General features: G+C 44.6%; 1 protein-coding gene across 1 annotated transcript; it reads right to left on the reverse strand.

Moving 5' to 3' along the window:
• Positions 1-2,132: 2,132 nt before the first annotated feature.
• LOC135399550 (uncharacterized) lies at positions 2,133-9,791 on the reverse strand. The gene is made up of 5 exons (XM_064631294.1): positions 9,704-9,791; positions 9,444-9,645; positions 5,955-6,052; positions 5,364-5,453; positions 2,133-2,535 (listed from the first exon to the last, which is right to left on the reverse strand). Exons 2-5 carry the CDS (start codon positions 9,472-9,474, stop codon positions 2,332-2,334), a joined length of 423 nt encoding a protein of 140 aa, XP_064487364.1. The 5' UTR covers positions 9,475-9,645; positions 9,704-9,791; the 3' UTR covers positions 2,133-2,331.
• Positions 9,792-17,303: the final 7,512 nt, after the last annotated feature.

Here is a 17,303-nt window from a genome sequence, read left to right on the forward strand (position 1 = left end):
ACCCGAGCAAAGCACAGACGTCAGAGAGCTCAGAGTTGCGCCCATTCCCATTGGTAGCCGTTAGCACGTGACTTCTCGTGCGCTGCCTCACTGGCGGTGGCGAGAGCAGTGATGTCAGAGCTACTCTAGTCAGAGCTGCATGAGTTTCGGTATTTGCGGTGCCCATTTTCTCCCCTTCTATTACCCTCTTCGCTGTGAAATTTTCAATGCAGATTCGCATCGGTGCAGAACCGTCTTTCAGGTTTATCTGGCGCAATGTCCATATAGGAAATATCACCAGGGCTCTGACTCACGTTCGTCACCTTAGCACAGCCGACCATTCACCCAACAGATCCAGGGTAGCATGAAGCAGAGGCGTACCGAGTGTGTGTGTGCGGGGGGGGGGGGGGAGGGGAGGCAAGGGGGCCATGCCCCCGTGGAGCTCGAAGTTAACTTGTCGAAATTGCCCTCTTTACTCACACGTCGTCATGATTTATACTCAGATGTCGTCCAATAATCTGAGCCTTACTCGCCATAGCAGATTTCGATTGTCGTCATTCTGTTATCTAGTGTCTATTGGTTGAACACTTTGCCCCCCCCCCCCTCCCTCCTCCTCCCGTGGATACTCTTTGGCCCCGATTGGAAGAAATCCTGGGAACGCCCATGGCATGAAGATCACGTCGATGTGAACTGCAGCAAGATGTGTTCTGTGTTTTCCGCTACGCCACACGTACGGCGATTGAGCGAATTCACCTTTTCAGACTTGCAGAGAAAGGTGCGATAGAGAGGTACATTCAGTCAGGGGCGATGTATTGATTCAGCTGCACACCACACATGGGATTAGGTATATCTATGACCATCCTGGTCCATCCTGGTATAGTAGAGGGAGACTCCACTCGGCACCACTCAATCACATCCGCTCGCATACATCGTCACACACTTTGATGAGCGTTCTGTTGACGCAAAATATACACGTGGTGACGTGGCACACACTCACTAGCTCATCTACAGTATCATATTGTGTATATTTTGTAACATCTTCATAATTCCGAATGTTCAATGTCGTGAAAGAAGGCACTTGAGGCTTTGTATGTATTTGCCCTTTCTATGTGTTCCAGCCTCAGAACACCACTTCCCATCATGCTCAATGTCGTGTTCGCCACTTTCTTAAGCGCTTTAACGCACGCGTGACGCATTAAGTTGTTTTCCTTTTTTATCTTTTGCACGGGACCAGCGAACTACCTTAAAAATACAGGTTCTATGTGTACACTCTAAGAAAAAAGGGTGTGAAAAGGTGGTAACTTCTATACATGACACTCACGGGTAAACATAAACAAGCCTTTCGGTGTCACGAAGACTTCCGGTCCTTCCGCGACTAAGGACGCTCGGAACCAGCCACCATACAGAATGATAGCTTTCACTTTCCTGATTTGTTGAAAACGGGAGGCGTACGCCTCTTTGTGGCAATTCGAATTGCCATAAAATGACGTATACGGCCCTCTTTCTCCTCAAAACAGAAGCGATAACAGTATCAGTCGCCATAGCGGTTGGCGCAGAACGTGTTTGCTGCGAAACCGGATGTCGTTTTGGCAACAAACCGGAAGCGGTGCAGAAAGGCATGTATAATTACCACCTAGGTCAACATAGCGTCTGATAAAGGATGTAAAAGGGTGGTAAAATAAATTATCATATATCCAAATTGCTACAAAAAGGCGTACGCCCCCCTCGCTCACCGAATCAGAAGCGGTAACCCTATCATTCGTGGCAGAGAGTGCGGTAGAGGTAGAACTTTGCAACCTTTTTGGCACAACATATGCGCCAACTACTACACTCTTAAAAATGAACTTCACCGCATGGCACGCTCCTAGCCAACCATTATCTCGAATGATATCGTTATCTGCCCTGATTTGTTGAAAATGGGAGGCGTACGCCTTTTCTGTGACAATTATGAATAGCATAAGTGTCACAGAAAAGGCGTACGCCTCCCGTTTTCAACAAATCAGGGCAGATAACGACATCATTCGAGATAATGGTTGGCTAGGAGCGTGCTATGCGGTGAAGTTCGTTTTTAAGAGTGTACCTCCTAAAAGGTGTAACTGCTACATCCTTTTTTTTTCTAAGAGTGTACTGCTACAAGTCGATGAGGAAGGAGATTAATTAGAATTCGACTTTATTAAAGATGCTCCAGTGCTACAGGTCTCGCTTTCCAGTTGATAAACTTCACAGCTCTATATTATATCGACGGGTACCGCAAGGAAGACACAAGCGGTACTAACCAAACGAACGATATTTAAGTAAGTGTCAAAACAGAAACGAAGCAATAATTGACAATAATCGAAGGGACATAGGGCTCTATTGAACATCCGACTCTGTAGCTGTAGACAGCGGTGTCACATCACTTTCCTCTGTGGGGTCATTGCCCGTTTTCTTGTGGCTTCTTCTGCGGGCTTGGGTGACCTTCTTTTCGTCGTGAAGCCTTTTTCGTTCCTCCAAGTACTTCTTAAAATCGTCCAGCAAGCAAAGACCGCGAATGCATGACCCTGGCCGTCCAAATATCTGTAAAACAAAGGCGGGACATGCACCAAACGATTGAGAGTTTAGTCGATGTTCATGGCACTGCGAGATTGACTGTTTTACCTATGTTTATTTACCGAAGGGCGACAGCGTGGCGAAAAAACGAATTAAGCAAAAACGTTTGTCACCATCACGCATGCACCTCAGCTTTCATTATTCGTTCGGCAAGGTGCTGGGCCCCGGGTCTTGTCTCGCCCATATGCATCAAGGTCTTCGTCACTTTTGGGAATTTCTGTCATCAACCGACCACTCACCGTGCTTTGATCACCTGAACTGCCATCTCAATCATCATCCTTCATTCTCTACAATTGGCACTGGGGCAGTGCCCAGCGTGCTCGTCGGCATCAGCGCCATCTCATTATGGTCTCTTTATGTGTGTGTTTCTTTTCTCTGACACCGCCACCAACACCATTCATTGATTGATTCCAAATGTTGCCTATTAATTTCTTGCAGTTGTTAGAGTGAAGATAGCGGTGGAAAGTTGTGTACATGAGGAACTTCACAAGATTGATTGAGAAAAGAAAACTATAGATATTAACTTGACATGATATATCATACCATCAAGCATTTAAAAGAGCAGCATAGTTTTAAGGAGAAATAAGGGCTCTTCGCGCAATGGTGGACGATAAAAGACCCATACTGTACCAAGTTTACTAATGTACCAGATCGAGGTAGGGCAAAACCTATGCACATATCGCTACAATGCAGCACTGAGAAGGGACGAAGGGCGGTTAAAACAAGGAGACCAACGTATCTGCAAACTCTCAACTGACAGGAATTTATTTGCGCAGGCATATTTAAACAATCAAAAGGAAAATAGGTGGCGCACTAGCTACAGCCCTTCGTCCCGTCTCAGTGCTGCATTGTAGCGACATGAACTATCACCAACTCCCCCTCTTCCTCCCTTTGATCAAAACCTATGCCCCAGGGGAACCAAGAGAGCCCACACGTGTAATTTACTCCGCTTTCTACGCACGCTGAAACTTTCGCAACAGTGCACTCCACGGCGGAGAGTGATTCGAGTTGAAACAATTGCTCGCATTAAGCGCTCCAGTCGAACGACAACGGATTGTTGTTTCCAAAGCGAAACCGCCTACAAAGACAGGCTATGACAAGTACGTAAATAAGCACAAAATAAACCAAAAGGTGGGACGCTATACCGCTTTTCTTAATGAATTGAGAACTGTTTCACAAACCAAAATACTGCTTTGTTTGCCTCAGAGTCTCACATCCGTTCACGTTCTGTGAAATATACAGGGTGTTTCACGAAAATCCCCTGGCTGAATAATTCGTGAACAGGGGGCGCCATAGAAGAAATTTCTTTTTGGTAAAGATCCTTGGGACATCGCCCATGAACTGAGTAGTGAGCGGCTCATTTGCATACGCTCACTAATTAAATAAATATCCTAACTTTTAAATTTCACTTCGCACGCTTACGGAACCTCTGTTTTACGCATCGGGACCTTCAGCGAAAAATATTGCAAGAAAAAAACCGCGCCGACACTTAGTGGTTTTTCCGAGTAATTAATCGGTTTCGGTTTACATATTTCTTGCGCGGAGCAGTGCACCAATGCGCTTTTTGGATCAGCTATCCGGCTGTCAATTTCGTGTTCATCCGCCTGGTTCACGCACGGGAGCGACGGAAGATTAGGAACAGCCGCAAGAGATGCTTTAGTATTCCTTATCAAAGCAACTGGTAAACAGCGCTGGCGGTTCTGTCGTTCCGTAGGTGAGATAGCGTGCTCTTATCATGGATGATGACGAATGCGCCGCGACCGCTGTGAACTACTGGGGTACACTCTTACTACTCACAAATTAACTATACACCACATAGCACACTCCTAGCCAACCATCATCCCGAATGACAACGTTCTCGCCCAATTTGTTGAAAACGGGAGGCTGAGCCTGTAGAGAAGGAGAAGGAACACCAAAGCGTCTCCTGCACTGTTAAAACAGAACTTCACCACATAGCACGCTCCGCCAACCATCATTCCAAATGATATCATTCTGTGCATTGATTTGGTGAAAATGGGAGGAGGCGCCTATCTGGGACAGATTATCTTGTCCCAGATAGGCGCCCCCCCCCCTGTTTTGAACAAATCATGACACAGAATGATATCATTCGGTATGATGGTTGGCTAGGAGCGTGCCATGTGGTGAAGTGCTGTTTTAACAGTGTGCGGTCTTGCGGCTGTTCCTTATCATCCGTCACCCCCGTGTGTCAACCAGGCGGATGAACACGAAATTGACAGCTGGATAGCTGATCCAAAGAGCGCATTGGTGCATTGCTCTGCGCAAGAAATATGTAAACCGATTAATTACTCGGAAAAATCACTAAGTGTCGACGCGTTTTTTTTCTTGCAATATTTTTCGCTGAAGGTCCCGATGCGTAAAACAGAGGTTCCATAAGCGTGCGAAGTGAAATTTAAAAGTTAGGATGTATATTTAATTAGTGAGCGTATGCAAATGAGCCGCTCACTACTCAGTTCTTTACCAAAAAGAAATTTCTTCGATGCGCCACCTGTTCACGAATTATTCAGCCGGAGGATTTTCGTGAAACACCGGGTATATGTAGTTAGCAAATACACGCAACAGCTGCATTCACATAAGGATGCCCATGCACGTCGGTGTAATTTTCAATCGCCATCCAGAACATTCGTTGCCTGATTGGAACTGTTTTATAATTAGCCACAAAGTGGGTCACATCCAGAACGATCTTCGAGGCTTTAGACACGACCTTATGTTTCAAATGACGAATACCATGTGTGATAACCCTAATTAGAGGTATCAATGTTCCGCATGCAACTTACAGAGCAAGGTTTGCCTTCTTCCTCACGTTTCAGCTTGAGTCGACCAACTCCAATGCGGCACATGTAGAAGCAGCGGGATCCTATGCCATACTATACATACAATGAAACATATGCGTTTTAGAATTCAAGTCAGTGATAACGTGGAAAAATAAGAGCCACGTAAAAGGGGCGAAAGTCAGGGGGTTGGGGCATCGTACAATGCTGAGAGATCGGTTAGCTATATATAGAATAAAATTTTCAATTTATTCGCTCATTTAAAAGTGCGATCGAAGACCCACTGGAGGCATACCGTTACGGCATGAACATAACGTCACCCTTAACCTACCGTACCTAATGGCACCAATGACAGCGTGCATGACTCAGGATCTTATCCGTTGGTTGGGTGCGGTGTAGACACGCTACTTCTGAAGCCACGTTATAAACGGTAACACTCACTAATAACACACTAAATTATTGATAGACTAAATTTCTTCCCAAGAAACAATGAAATATCGGTTTGGTTGATTAGACGTAATTTAATGTCTTTGTTAAACAAGATGTCATCTGAACTCCTTTTCATTATAGTCGGTGAAGAGAGGATGGTCAACATACATCTCTTGCTCTCAGGGGAACACATTCTTTAGAGTCTTCAGGTTCTTTTGCATCTTTTGCATCTTCCGCTGCGACGGCTGCTTGGAACACTAGGCATGCTACAAGAGAAGGTAAATGATGGTAAAATTACTAATCCGTATAACGGTCTACGGAATGCAGGGCAGAATGTAAGATATTATTAATACGGTGGAAAGGATGAAAAGTAATTGTTCTGAGGCTAGTACATACAAAGGGACAAACACAACAGAAGCCTCAAGTTACCTGGGGACATGAACAGTTGAAATGGAAAAGCGTGGTTCAAATGCCGCCGCTGTCGGCTTTTTCGATGACGCCATATTTCAACTGTTCATACTATCATACTATTAACACCCTTGCGAGACGCGTCAATCATGCATGTACGAGTGCTATATTCCAGAATCAAGCCGAGGTTTGAGAATCTGCACAGTTTGCTATAGGATTCTATATATACAAGCTCATGCGAATCTATCGCGTGATGGTAAGAGGACAACACCGAAGCAATTCCTCCATTACCAGCGAAATCACATCAATGCAATGGACCTCTTCCTGTTTGTAAACAAATGACGTTAAAGTGTTCGACAGCGCCACCAATTTGGTAGACTTGAATTACGCTCGAAGCTAGGGGCCAACAAGGTCGCGCCCGAAAGCCACGGTTCTTGAGGGGATTACCCTGAAAGGGACGCGATCCTCGATCCTACTTTTCTTTCAATAGGAGGCAGCGAACAAGTGTCCTATCGTGGAACCCAGCCCTCCACTTCCGATTTGTTTGGGTTTCAATATGTCTACCAACGTCATGATGACGTTTCTCGGGTAGAGGTCTAATCGGACGTCGAAGCAAACAAAGTAGTGGCGAGGTTACAAAGGCGATACATAACTGCATGAATCACACTCTCTCTTTTATTTTTTTCGCCAACATCAACATCAACATCAACATCAACGATACATATCTTAGAGAATCTGACTGTTGCGAATAATGCCTTGCGAAATGCGAATAATACAGTACAATACAGTGTTAGCGCCGCGGAGCAACTGTGGCTATGAGCGGCGTGTGAATAATACTGTAGTCATTGTTTGTTTCCAGTGACTACTGCTAATTATTAGTAATATTATTCAGTGGAGGAGTAAATAGCGACCTCGTTACGTCTGCAATTGGTACCAGCACTCTCAGAAAAAAGGGTGGAGCAGTTATACCTTTCAGGAGGTAATATTTGTCGCATATGTTGTGCCTAAAAGGTTGCAAAGTTCTATCTGCTACCTCACTCTCTCCCGAGAATGATAGGGTTACCACTTCTGATTCGGTGAGCGAGGGGGGCGTACGCCTTTTTGTAGCAATTTGGATATATGATAATTGCTTTTACCGCCCTTTTACACCCTTTGTCAGACGCTATGTTGACCTAGGTGGTAACTACATATAGAAGTTACCACCTTTTTCACACCCTTTTTTCTGAGAGTGAGGGGCGGACCCAGGCATTCGCTTTTTTAATTTTTTTTTTTGTGTAGGGGGGTGCGTGGGAGAAAGGAAGAACCTAATTATATACCCCCCCCCCCCCATCCCGGATCCTTTATCGACAGTCCTTCTCTCCGCTACCGTTACTTGTCACGCGGAGTACGAAACGTGGAACACACTAGAAAGTGAGACAATGGCGGCGTAGTGCTTTTTGTTGCTTTTGTATGCTCGACATTGAAGCAGACATGTCCTGCTATTTCACTCTCAGAAGGCAATCGCCATCGGATATGATTCGGGGTGATGCAATTCCGTGCTGATGTTTCAGAAGCTATCGAATCGTGTATTTCTCCGCTTTCTATCCGGTGTTTTCCTCTTTTTTTTATTAGTTGAGAATTTCGATACGCAACCGAACATAAGCTACTCCATAACATGGACTATTATAAGGCTAGTTTTCGTTATGCAATGAGTTGCACAAAACTACCATAAGCCCGTTGACGACATATTTCAGCTAGCGTTCGCAGCTTTGTTGTCCGCTTTGTTGTTGCAGGTTAACAAAACGTGGTGTCGTGTGGAAATAGAACACGGTAATATATCGGAAACACAACAAACTATCAGCATAGTTCTTAGCCGGCTTTGCTTCAACCGATTCTGACACTTCGCCCTCTGTTCTGCCGGCTAAATGCAGCAGAGGGTTATTTGCATGATTGTGAACCTGCATTGGAAGTCACACAGCAGAGTGGGAAAATCTCTAGAACATAACAACTTGCCAGCATTTCATGCCAGTCACTGATGAGTTTTCTACTCCAAAAAGGCCCCTTCAAGACAGAGAAATTATTTTTTTCGTATTTTCCGATTTTTGTTCGAAATCCCAGTTGTGTACTTGAGTACCTGACAGGAAGGTACTGGAGGAAAGTACTTCAAGTGCAGTACCAATTACGCGTTTGAAATGAGTTGTTTCGCGGCGCCAACAATAAAATAATAGCGGAATAAAAAAAAGCAATTTGAAATGTGCATAAAGTAAAGTACAACTACTCAAAAATGTACTTAAAGCATTATTTGGTGCTTCAAGTAGCTCCCCTGTTGTTTTTACTGTTGTTTTTAGAAAAATCATCTTTTGTTCGAAATATTTTGTTCGGAATGTTGTTTGTTCAGTTGTTAGTTCGCTGTGTGCATTTAAATTATGTCTCAGATTCACGTATTCTGAAGTTAGTTCAAGAACAATATTAAATAATATTCCGGCAGAGCATGTGTGTTACTTTTATTTGGTAGCAGTACCGGCATCGCGCTACTTTTGCGCTACATTTGAGTGGAGTAGCGGTATTCCGTTATTTCGTTTTGATAGCAGGTGCAGCATTGACTGGTTGGCACGAACTAAGGATCGTGAAAACATGCCTGCGTTTGCATGGACGGAGCATGAAGTCGTTTACGTTAGAAATGCACAAGGAGTTCACCGCAGCCACAGCGCGCACACAGGGCACAACAACTGTGTGGCATGCTTGGACACGTCGTCCTCAGCGAAGGGGCCTCGATGCCCGCGGGTGGGCAAGGTTAATCCACGGTCCGACCACTGCGCTGTCACTACGAGTCGTCATTACACTCGATTATTATTGTCGCATTAATCGAGGGCTCCAATGAATACCGATACCGCTTGTTCCATTATCAGAGAAGCACATATATCGTAAATTAAGCAGTGAGCGGTGCGCAAAAAGAAACAATCATGTCCAAAGCCGTGCACTATCAAAAGCACAACATGGCCTCCGTGCAGTGTTACGATCGATACGTTGCTCCGCTTTGGCACGACTGCTTGCTGCAAACAAGGCCAATGTACTAGTTCAGTAACAGGAAGGGTTGCATTTTGCACATATTATGCCGACAACTCTGCACTTGATGCACACATATTTATGAAGACCATGTTGATCCCAGGTTTATCAAAACCTCGCATCAACCGGGTCCCTCGTTGACACAATATCGCGTCGATAAACTTGCCGCGAGATAGAGAACGATATGCCATCCCATAGACTCACCCAGGAGAACAATGCCGCTGCCAAAATACATCTTCTCTCCACTCTAATCCGTTCGCAGGTTGTCTCGACGCGTTCAAAGGTTGCAAAGTGGAAGACAAGCGACCAAAAGGAAGTTTATTTGTACCTCCCGGTGGCCTTGAGTCGCCTTTGCGATATTCCCCTCTGGCAGAGCCCAATTCTCAATTGCTGTCCCACGTCATTGCTGATAATCAAAGGGGTCTGAAACAGGTTTCGTCTCTAGTAAAAGTGCCGTGACTCACCAGGGATATTCCCGTGTCTATATTTGCGTGCAGCCCAAGAGCTTTTTCAGAAGCGTCCCGCTACGACAGAAGTAACGCGGAATCACGCCTTCTTTGTTGTGACAATGACGCTATTAAACGTAGTTGCGCGGCAAGGTGGAATATCAGGGTATAGGAAGCAGGAAACCTGCCACAGAAATTATGCAGGTACAGAAGCGCATGGATACGTCGGTGTATGTAGCAATAAAGAGAGAAGGTTATTGTGAAACAGGAGTAACTAGAATCGTTGTGCTGACTATTGACGCTGTAATCCAGTACCTAAAGGTGGCAATTTTCGCGAATTTCGCGATCGTCATTTTTTCCCGCGATTATATATATTACAATGAAAAATGGCTAAAATATATATTGGTAACGAAAACTACAGAAAAATTTTCAACGACGGGTTTCACGAAGTAAAACAGATCCACGGAGTGCAATTTAATTTAGCACCACGGTCGCACTATTTTGGCACACTTTCGCACAATTTCCAATATTGGACGTGGATTCCACACAATCTCCGTTGCAAAATAAACTAGTGCAAATAAATGTTATCTGACAATAAAATGCACAGTCGCGCGCGGGACACTGCCAACGGCGAACTTTGACTATAACCTGGACATGTAAATGCAAACACCGAACTCGGGCTAACCTAATAATAAAATCCAATTAACAGGCTGTTCCGTCGCGTCCGCCCTGCTGAGCCTAACAGCCGCTAAAATGTGGCTTTCGTTCACTAAAACGACTTGGACTGGACAGACATCGAAAACCCGTGAATTTGAGTGGTTAAATAGCGATATCGTGCTTTTAAACGAGGTATATCATCTTACGAAGCAATCGAGCATTCTCCTTGATGTTCCCTGTTTCGAGAACGTGAATTTCGAGATCGAGTTTCGCAACCGGGAATATCAAGGTCCTCCCCCTCATTTAGTAGTTCGGCCCTGATTACCAACTCGAGGATGCACGCTCGATCGTCGATATCGAGGTCCTCTCCTCCTCATTATTCAGTTGTTCGACACTCATTACCAAATCCAGGTTGCATGCTCGGTTGCCGATACCAAGTTCAAGGTCACCAAGGAATGCTTTGGTTCTGCGTGAATGTCGCGGAAACGCGGACGGTTCTCACAATTCTAACAAAGGTTCAGACATTCCGACCCAGATGAGATTGATCGTGATCGCGACTCCTGTACATTCATGAGCTCCTGTCAGTCTTGTGCGGAATACTGTTGATGTCACAACGATGTCGACGACTTGCAATGACTTGTCGCCGTGGCCTAACTATCTGGCATGTTTAGAGCGGTGGAGAGAAATGTCAGACAAAATATCTTGTTCAAATGCCTGCTGTGCCTCCCTCAAGCAAAATTCCTGTCAGCTTTGAGCTTTAACTCATGCAATTTCTCGGTGCCATGCAGCTTGCAGTGCTGGCGGGTATGCACGACGACGTTCAGACACTTCTGTTTGTACTTTTTTCCCTCAGATGTCGAAAGTAATTGGGAAAGTAACGCGTTACTTTTCTAGACGTTCGTCATTACTTTTTCCGGCACATCAGTGCCGTGCACTTCGCGCTTTTCTTTCCTTTCTGAGGGCCACCGGCCTCCTTCAAGAACTGTTAGGGGTTTCTTTTGTTTTCCTTCCCTCTTCATCCTTTCATGTGAACCTTTCTGGAGTGGGGCAGGGTCCTGCACTCAACGCAGGGAAACATCCCACATCATCATCATCATTCATTCATCTATGTTGTTCTTGTTGTTGTTTTCCGGCGAGTAATTTGTAACGGTTAAAAATTATTTTTTCGTACAGCGTAACGACAATCAATTATTTTTTTAGTAACGTGTACAGGTCTGCGAGCACCATGTGTCGCAGGTTTCCGGCGCACGCACATACAGGCTGACAAACCTTACGTGTAACATCACGGCCCCATCCTCATTGTAAAGACATTCTGCGTTGTAAAACTAACATTACGAGCTCACAGTCATGCAAATGACCGTTTGCATTATTCCAATACTATTATACGGAGCCAACGTTTGCAACCCCTTTAACCTGTGTACAGGGTGTCCCAGAAAACGTGTCATTGAATTATAATAAAAAAACTATGCCACCTAGAATCATGTGGTCAACAGCATTTGTTCTTATTAGGTTTTTGCCACCTCCTAATGGGAATGTCATGTACTCCAAGTTTAATTATGTAAATATTTGCGAACTGAACTCGGAAATTTGCCAAGTAAAGGTCACTTTTTACCCCACCAATATGAAGAGCGTGCCGAATTCACTCAAATTCATGATAATTCACAGTGATATTCACGAGCTATCCCATCGGAAAAAATAGCCGAATATCATGCTTTTCGGAGCACCGGACCATAGCGCGCGATGACTTTTTGAGCGCAATCGCTCTCAGTGTGACGAAAGGAGGTTCCGAAGCCAGCCCACAGAGTGATAGTAGAAAAAGTAACAGTTCCTAAATTGGGAGAGGGAAAGCATTATCCCAGCGAAAGTCGGACGTGATAAGCCGTGCCTGTTTTATCTCTTTCTGCGATGTCGGGGAGGGCTGGGTTTCCAGGTAGTAGCTCATAAGCACCAAGTGCTCATAACCTCCAAACGCTCAAAACCTCCAAACGCTCATATGCACCGAAAAAAAGTTGGTGGTTTTGAGCGTTTGGTGGAAATCAGCAGGAGGGGAGAAGCTGCTCATAAGCACCAAACATCCAGAATATCCGAATGCTCATATGCACCGAAAGGCGGGAGACCACAAAGGCCGGGTCTTCCTCTCCCGCATTTGGAACAGGGTCATAGGGTGTGAAAGGTGGAATGAATGGCGACTACCAAGGCCGCTTAATGTGTCAGTTTGAAGTTTATGTAACAGCTTGGTCCTGCTTGTTTGTAGTCAGAACGAATTTTTATGGAAGTTTATTTTTATCTATCGTGAGTCAATTGGTGTTTGAACGCCGTAATGTCCGCCCATTTGGTCGAACGCCGTTTGGTCTAGTGACGTTTGATCGAAGGCGTTTGATCGAACGCCGCTTGGTCGAACGCCGCTTGGTCGAAAGCTGGTTGATCGAAAGCTGGTTGATCGACGCCGTTTGTTCGAAAGACGTTTGTTCGAAGGGAGTTCAAAACTGCATGCACTGTGTCATCCGCACCTCTTTTTCTGTAACTTTTGACTCGAGCATACGGAGCTGGCAATCAGGGTACTCTGCTTTTTTTTCATTTTTATTATTATTATTTCTTTTTCTTTTCTTTCTTTTTTCTTTTTTTTTTTTGCAGGGAGACCGCTGGTTACTTGCAGACGTTTGTAATTTACGAACCAGTCGGACACATGTTGAAGAAAGTTGCCCCAGGTTGGGAGCAGCCGATAGTCTGTGTTTCTTCTGAGCACCCTTCTCATTGCTGGTGACATATTTAAAGGGAACGGTCTGAAACGGGATAGCCATATGTGCGCGAAAGCCACTCGAAGTCTGTGGATGCTAAGAAGGAAATTTCGCCATGGCACAACGAAAGATATTAAATTAACAGCATATAAAACCTTAGTTCAACCTCGTTTAGTGTATGCATCTGCAATCTGGGTCACTACACATGCACGCTATCCGAAAAAATAGAGAAAGTACAAAGATCTGCTGCCCTGCTTATCTTGTCTAGGTTTCGAAGGACTTCTTCGGTTACATGTCTGTTGCAAGAACTAAATTTAGATTGACCTGCACATAGGCGAAAAGTAAATAAACTAAAACTGTTCTTTCTCCTATACAATGGTCAGTTGATTGTCAGAAACAATAATACATTGTTTATCCACATTCAACAGGAATAAACAATCGAAAAATGTCATTAATTTATTTTTATTTATTTGCCAAGAATGTTTAATACTTGAAATCAATTATTATTAGACAAAGTGGGTTAGCATGAGGAATGTGTTTACGAGCAAACGGGTTACACGCAGTTAAATGTTGCTTAGGACAACGGCATTTAGGACTCCGGCGTTCAACACTCCAAGTGAACCAATAAAAAATCGATCAAACGACCGCTGCCGTTTCGATCTTCGATGAAATTTCTTTCGACCAAATCATATGTCGGCACAGTTCCTATAGAAGTCGACCAGGATGCACATTCCCCCAGGCCGTCAGTCGTGACGTTGCCCGCCTCTGTGAGGCCAACAACGGCGAGACCTTTCATCGTCACCACAGTGAATTAAATTCGCCTACCTGAGGTAGAGTGTGGTTGACAAAACGTGTAAGAGAAAATGTGGCCGATGAACGGATATCAACATGGAACGCCGTCTACTCCATAGCGCCTTAAGCTACATAAACGAGTAAACACAAGAGAAAACGAGTAGTAAAAATAAACTGAAGAAATAACATTAAACTGAATATATGTTAGAGGTTCAACGATAACACCCAGTGAGCTTGAACTAGCGGTGCAGGAAGGAGGATTGACGCTGCACAGCGTCGCAGTCAGGCACTGGCGTCATCGAATGGTTCTGTAGCATTCGCTACAGTTCCACAGTATAAAGTCTGCGTCGTGAAGCGTACATTAGAAGTAGTTTTGGCATGTGCTACAACGTGTCTGTTTTTGCATGCTCTTGCCTGCTTAGGTTTTTTTTTTTTTGTCTAAATATCTGTCTATTTTCATGTTTTTGACCGTTTTGGCACGTACATTTCCGAGTTCTACTTATAAGAGGAAGTAATGTTGTTCTTGAATGCCTAAAACGGTGGGCAAACAGAAATGAGTTGAAAACCAATCATCCAAAGAACCAAACCAGTCATCTTCCAGACCGAAGGTATAGAATAACTATAGGAGCGAGAATGTGTAGAGCATGTTGGATGGAGTTTCGGAAAAAAATAGTCCCGGAAAAGTTCGTCCCGGAAAAATTGGTCCCTGGTTGCGTGGCGGAAGAAATGGTCCCGCGCGGTTCCGTGCGCCCAAAAATACAGGAGCGTCGTTGTGGACATCTGATAAACCGAATCATAGCCAATCAAGTGCTATCATTCGCACTCCTCATTTGTTCGAAATTGGAAGACATGCTTTTTTAAATTAACATTAATCTTAATGAACAATAAATGCTGCACGCCATTTAATGAGGAACATAAAAGCGGTTCCATTTGCTGCACCGCTTGTATTGTACAAATTGCGTCTGTTCTTTCTGTTCCTCTCTTTATTTGGCGGAGTACAGACAACTCGACAAGATCATGAAGCAGTTCTGCAATGTCTGCTACCTTCTCCTAAGAGTGAAATAAATAAATAAAGAAATAAAAAGGAAGAGTCGTCTTTCTGCAGAACGAAAATTCAAATCTCAGTTCTTTCTTATTCTCACTGATCAGGCCATATCTTCTGTTTTGTCGACCCACTCGTGGAGTGGTAAAAGTTGTTTGGATTTCTGTAAAACGCTAACAACTTGGGGCAGCGTCAATGGGAACTTGAACTGGAGAATCGCAGCAAAAAGTTTGAAGTAAAAATGGTAGACATCGATGCCAGCGAACTTATAATGGAATATCCTTTTGTGTCATTGAGAAAAAGAGAGGACGCCAAACAAAGGGACGCCAAACGATTGTTAACGTACACATACAAGAAAGCCTCCAGGAGATATATCTGAATCCTTGCATTTGCGTCAGCATTCTATTTTCTGACCACACCAGCTACTGTCGCTGATGCTGAAAGAAGTCTCAGCACAATGAAACTGACCGATCAAGAATATCATGCGCTCAATTAACCATAAGAGATGTCAGGCTTTCTGAGTTCGTAGTCAACCGAAAACATGATTATCATATCTCTGAACTATGACGCATTGATTAACCAACTTGCGAAGAACAAGGCTCGAAAGAAGGGTTTTGCGCAAATGTTCACTGCAGGCCTATGTATGCATAATATAAACCCTATATAAATATCGTATTCGAGCTTCTGCACTGTAAGTGAACCCGGACATATGTTCGGAGGGGACCACGCTCTTTGTTGTTACAGCCCTGGGAGCCGAGTGCCTTTCGAGCTAGAATCAAGTCTTTTGTCCTAGGCTGCCTCCAAGTCTATGAAAATAAAGCTCAAATTGAAATCCATAAACGAGAAGGCGCTATTCGTTCTGGCTACATACAAGCAGGACCAAGCTGTTACATAAACTTCAAACTGACACATTAAGCGGTCTTGGTAATCTCCATTCATTCCACCTTTCTCACCCAATGACCTTGTTCCAAATGCGGGAGAGGAAGACCCGACCTTTGTGGTCGCCCGCCTTTCGGTGCATATGAGCATTCGGATGTTCTGGACGTTTGGTGCTTATGAGCAGCTTCTCCCCTCCTGCTGATTTCCACCAAACGCTCAAAACCACCAACTTTTTTTCGGTGCATATGAGGAGGAGGAGGAGGAGGAGTGTCGTTGGGAGGAACCCGAGAGGTCTGCCTGCCTGATTAGGCGGCATGTTTCTCGGGAAGGGAAAGATGGTGGAGAGGAGGAAAGGGTGAAGTGGAAGACCGAGCGGAATCCGCTCGGGGGGAGGATAGCTGCGTCCATGGGCCGACTTCAGGGGAACTGTGCCCAGGGGAAACCCAGGGGAAACCCAGGAAAAACCCCAGACGGCACAGCCGGCCCGCGGATTCGAACCGCGGACCTCCCAGTCTCCAAGCGCACGCGTTACCGCTGCGCCACCGGAGCTGGTGGTGCATATGAGCGTTTGGAGGTTTTGAGCGTTTGGAGGTTATGAGCATTTGGTGCATATGAGGCACAACCGGGTTTCCAACCTCCTTTCGTCGGACTGACAAAGATCGCGCTGAAAAATTCATCGTGCGCTATTCTGTGCGACCTCCGTAGAGCATGATGTTCGGCTATTTTTTTTTCCGATGGGGTAGCTTCTGAATATCCCTGTCAATTCTCATTAATTTGACTAAATTAAACACGCTCTTCCCATTGGTGGGGTAAAAAAGTGACCTTTACTAGGCAAATTTCCGACTTAAGCTCGCAAAAATTTACATAATTAAACTTACGTTACACGACATTCACACGAGGAGGTGGCAAAAACCCAGTAAGAAGAAATGCCATTGACCGCATGACTCTAGGTGGTGTAGTTTTTTTTATTAAAATTCAATGACACGTTTTCTGGGACACCCTGTATAATATGAAGCACCATTTGCACACCTTGCGCAATCACCAACACTCTTCCGTCTTACCATTGGCTATGTAATTTGAGAGGCACACGTGGAATCGAGCTGTGCTGAGATCGTCGTAAGATATTGTGCGATTATATATAAAAAAAAGAATGCTGAAATCGCATCTGAAGAACATTTTTGACATCTCATCAGTCATCAGCAAACCGTCCGGCTTCACAATAATTACGCTCCTAGAAAAAAGGGTGGAGCAGTTACACCTTTGAGGAGGTAATAGTTGTCTCATGTGTTGTGCTTAAAAGGTTGCAAAGTTCTACACTCTTAAAAATGAACTTCACCGCATAACACGCTCATAGCAAACCATCATCTCGAATGATATCGTTATCTTCCGTGATTCGTTGAAAACTGGAGGCGTACGCCTTTTTTGTGACACTTATGCGGTTCATAATTGTCACAAAAAAGGCGTGCGCCTACCGTTTTCAACAAATCAGAGCAGATAACGATATCATTTG

This window comes from Ornithodoros turicata, chromosome 1 (assembly GCF_037126465.1).
Source record: "Ornithodoros turicata isolate Travis chromosome 1, ASM3712646v1, whole genome shotgun sequence".
NCBI classification, from domain to species: domain Eukaryota; kingdom Metazoa; phylum Arthropoda; class Arachnida; order Ixodida; family Argasidae; genus Ornithodoros; species Ornithodoros turicata.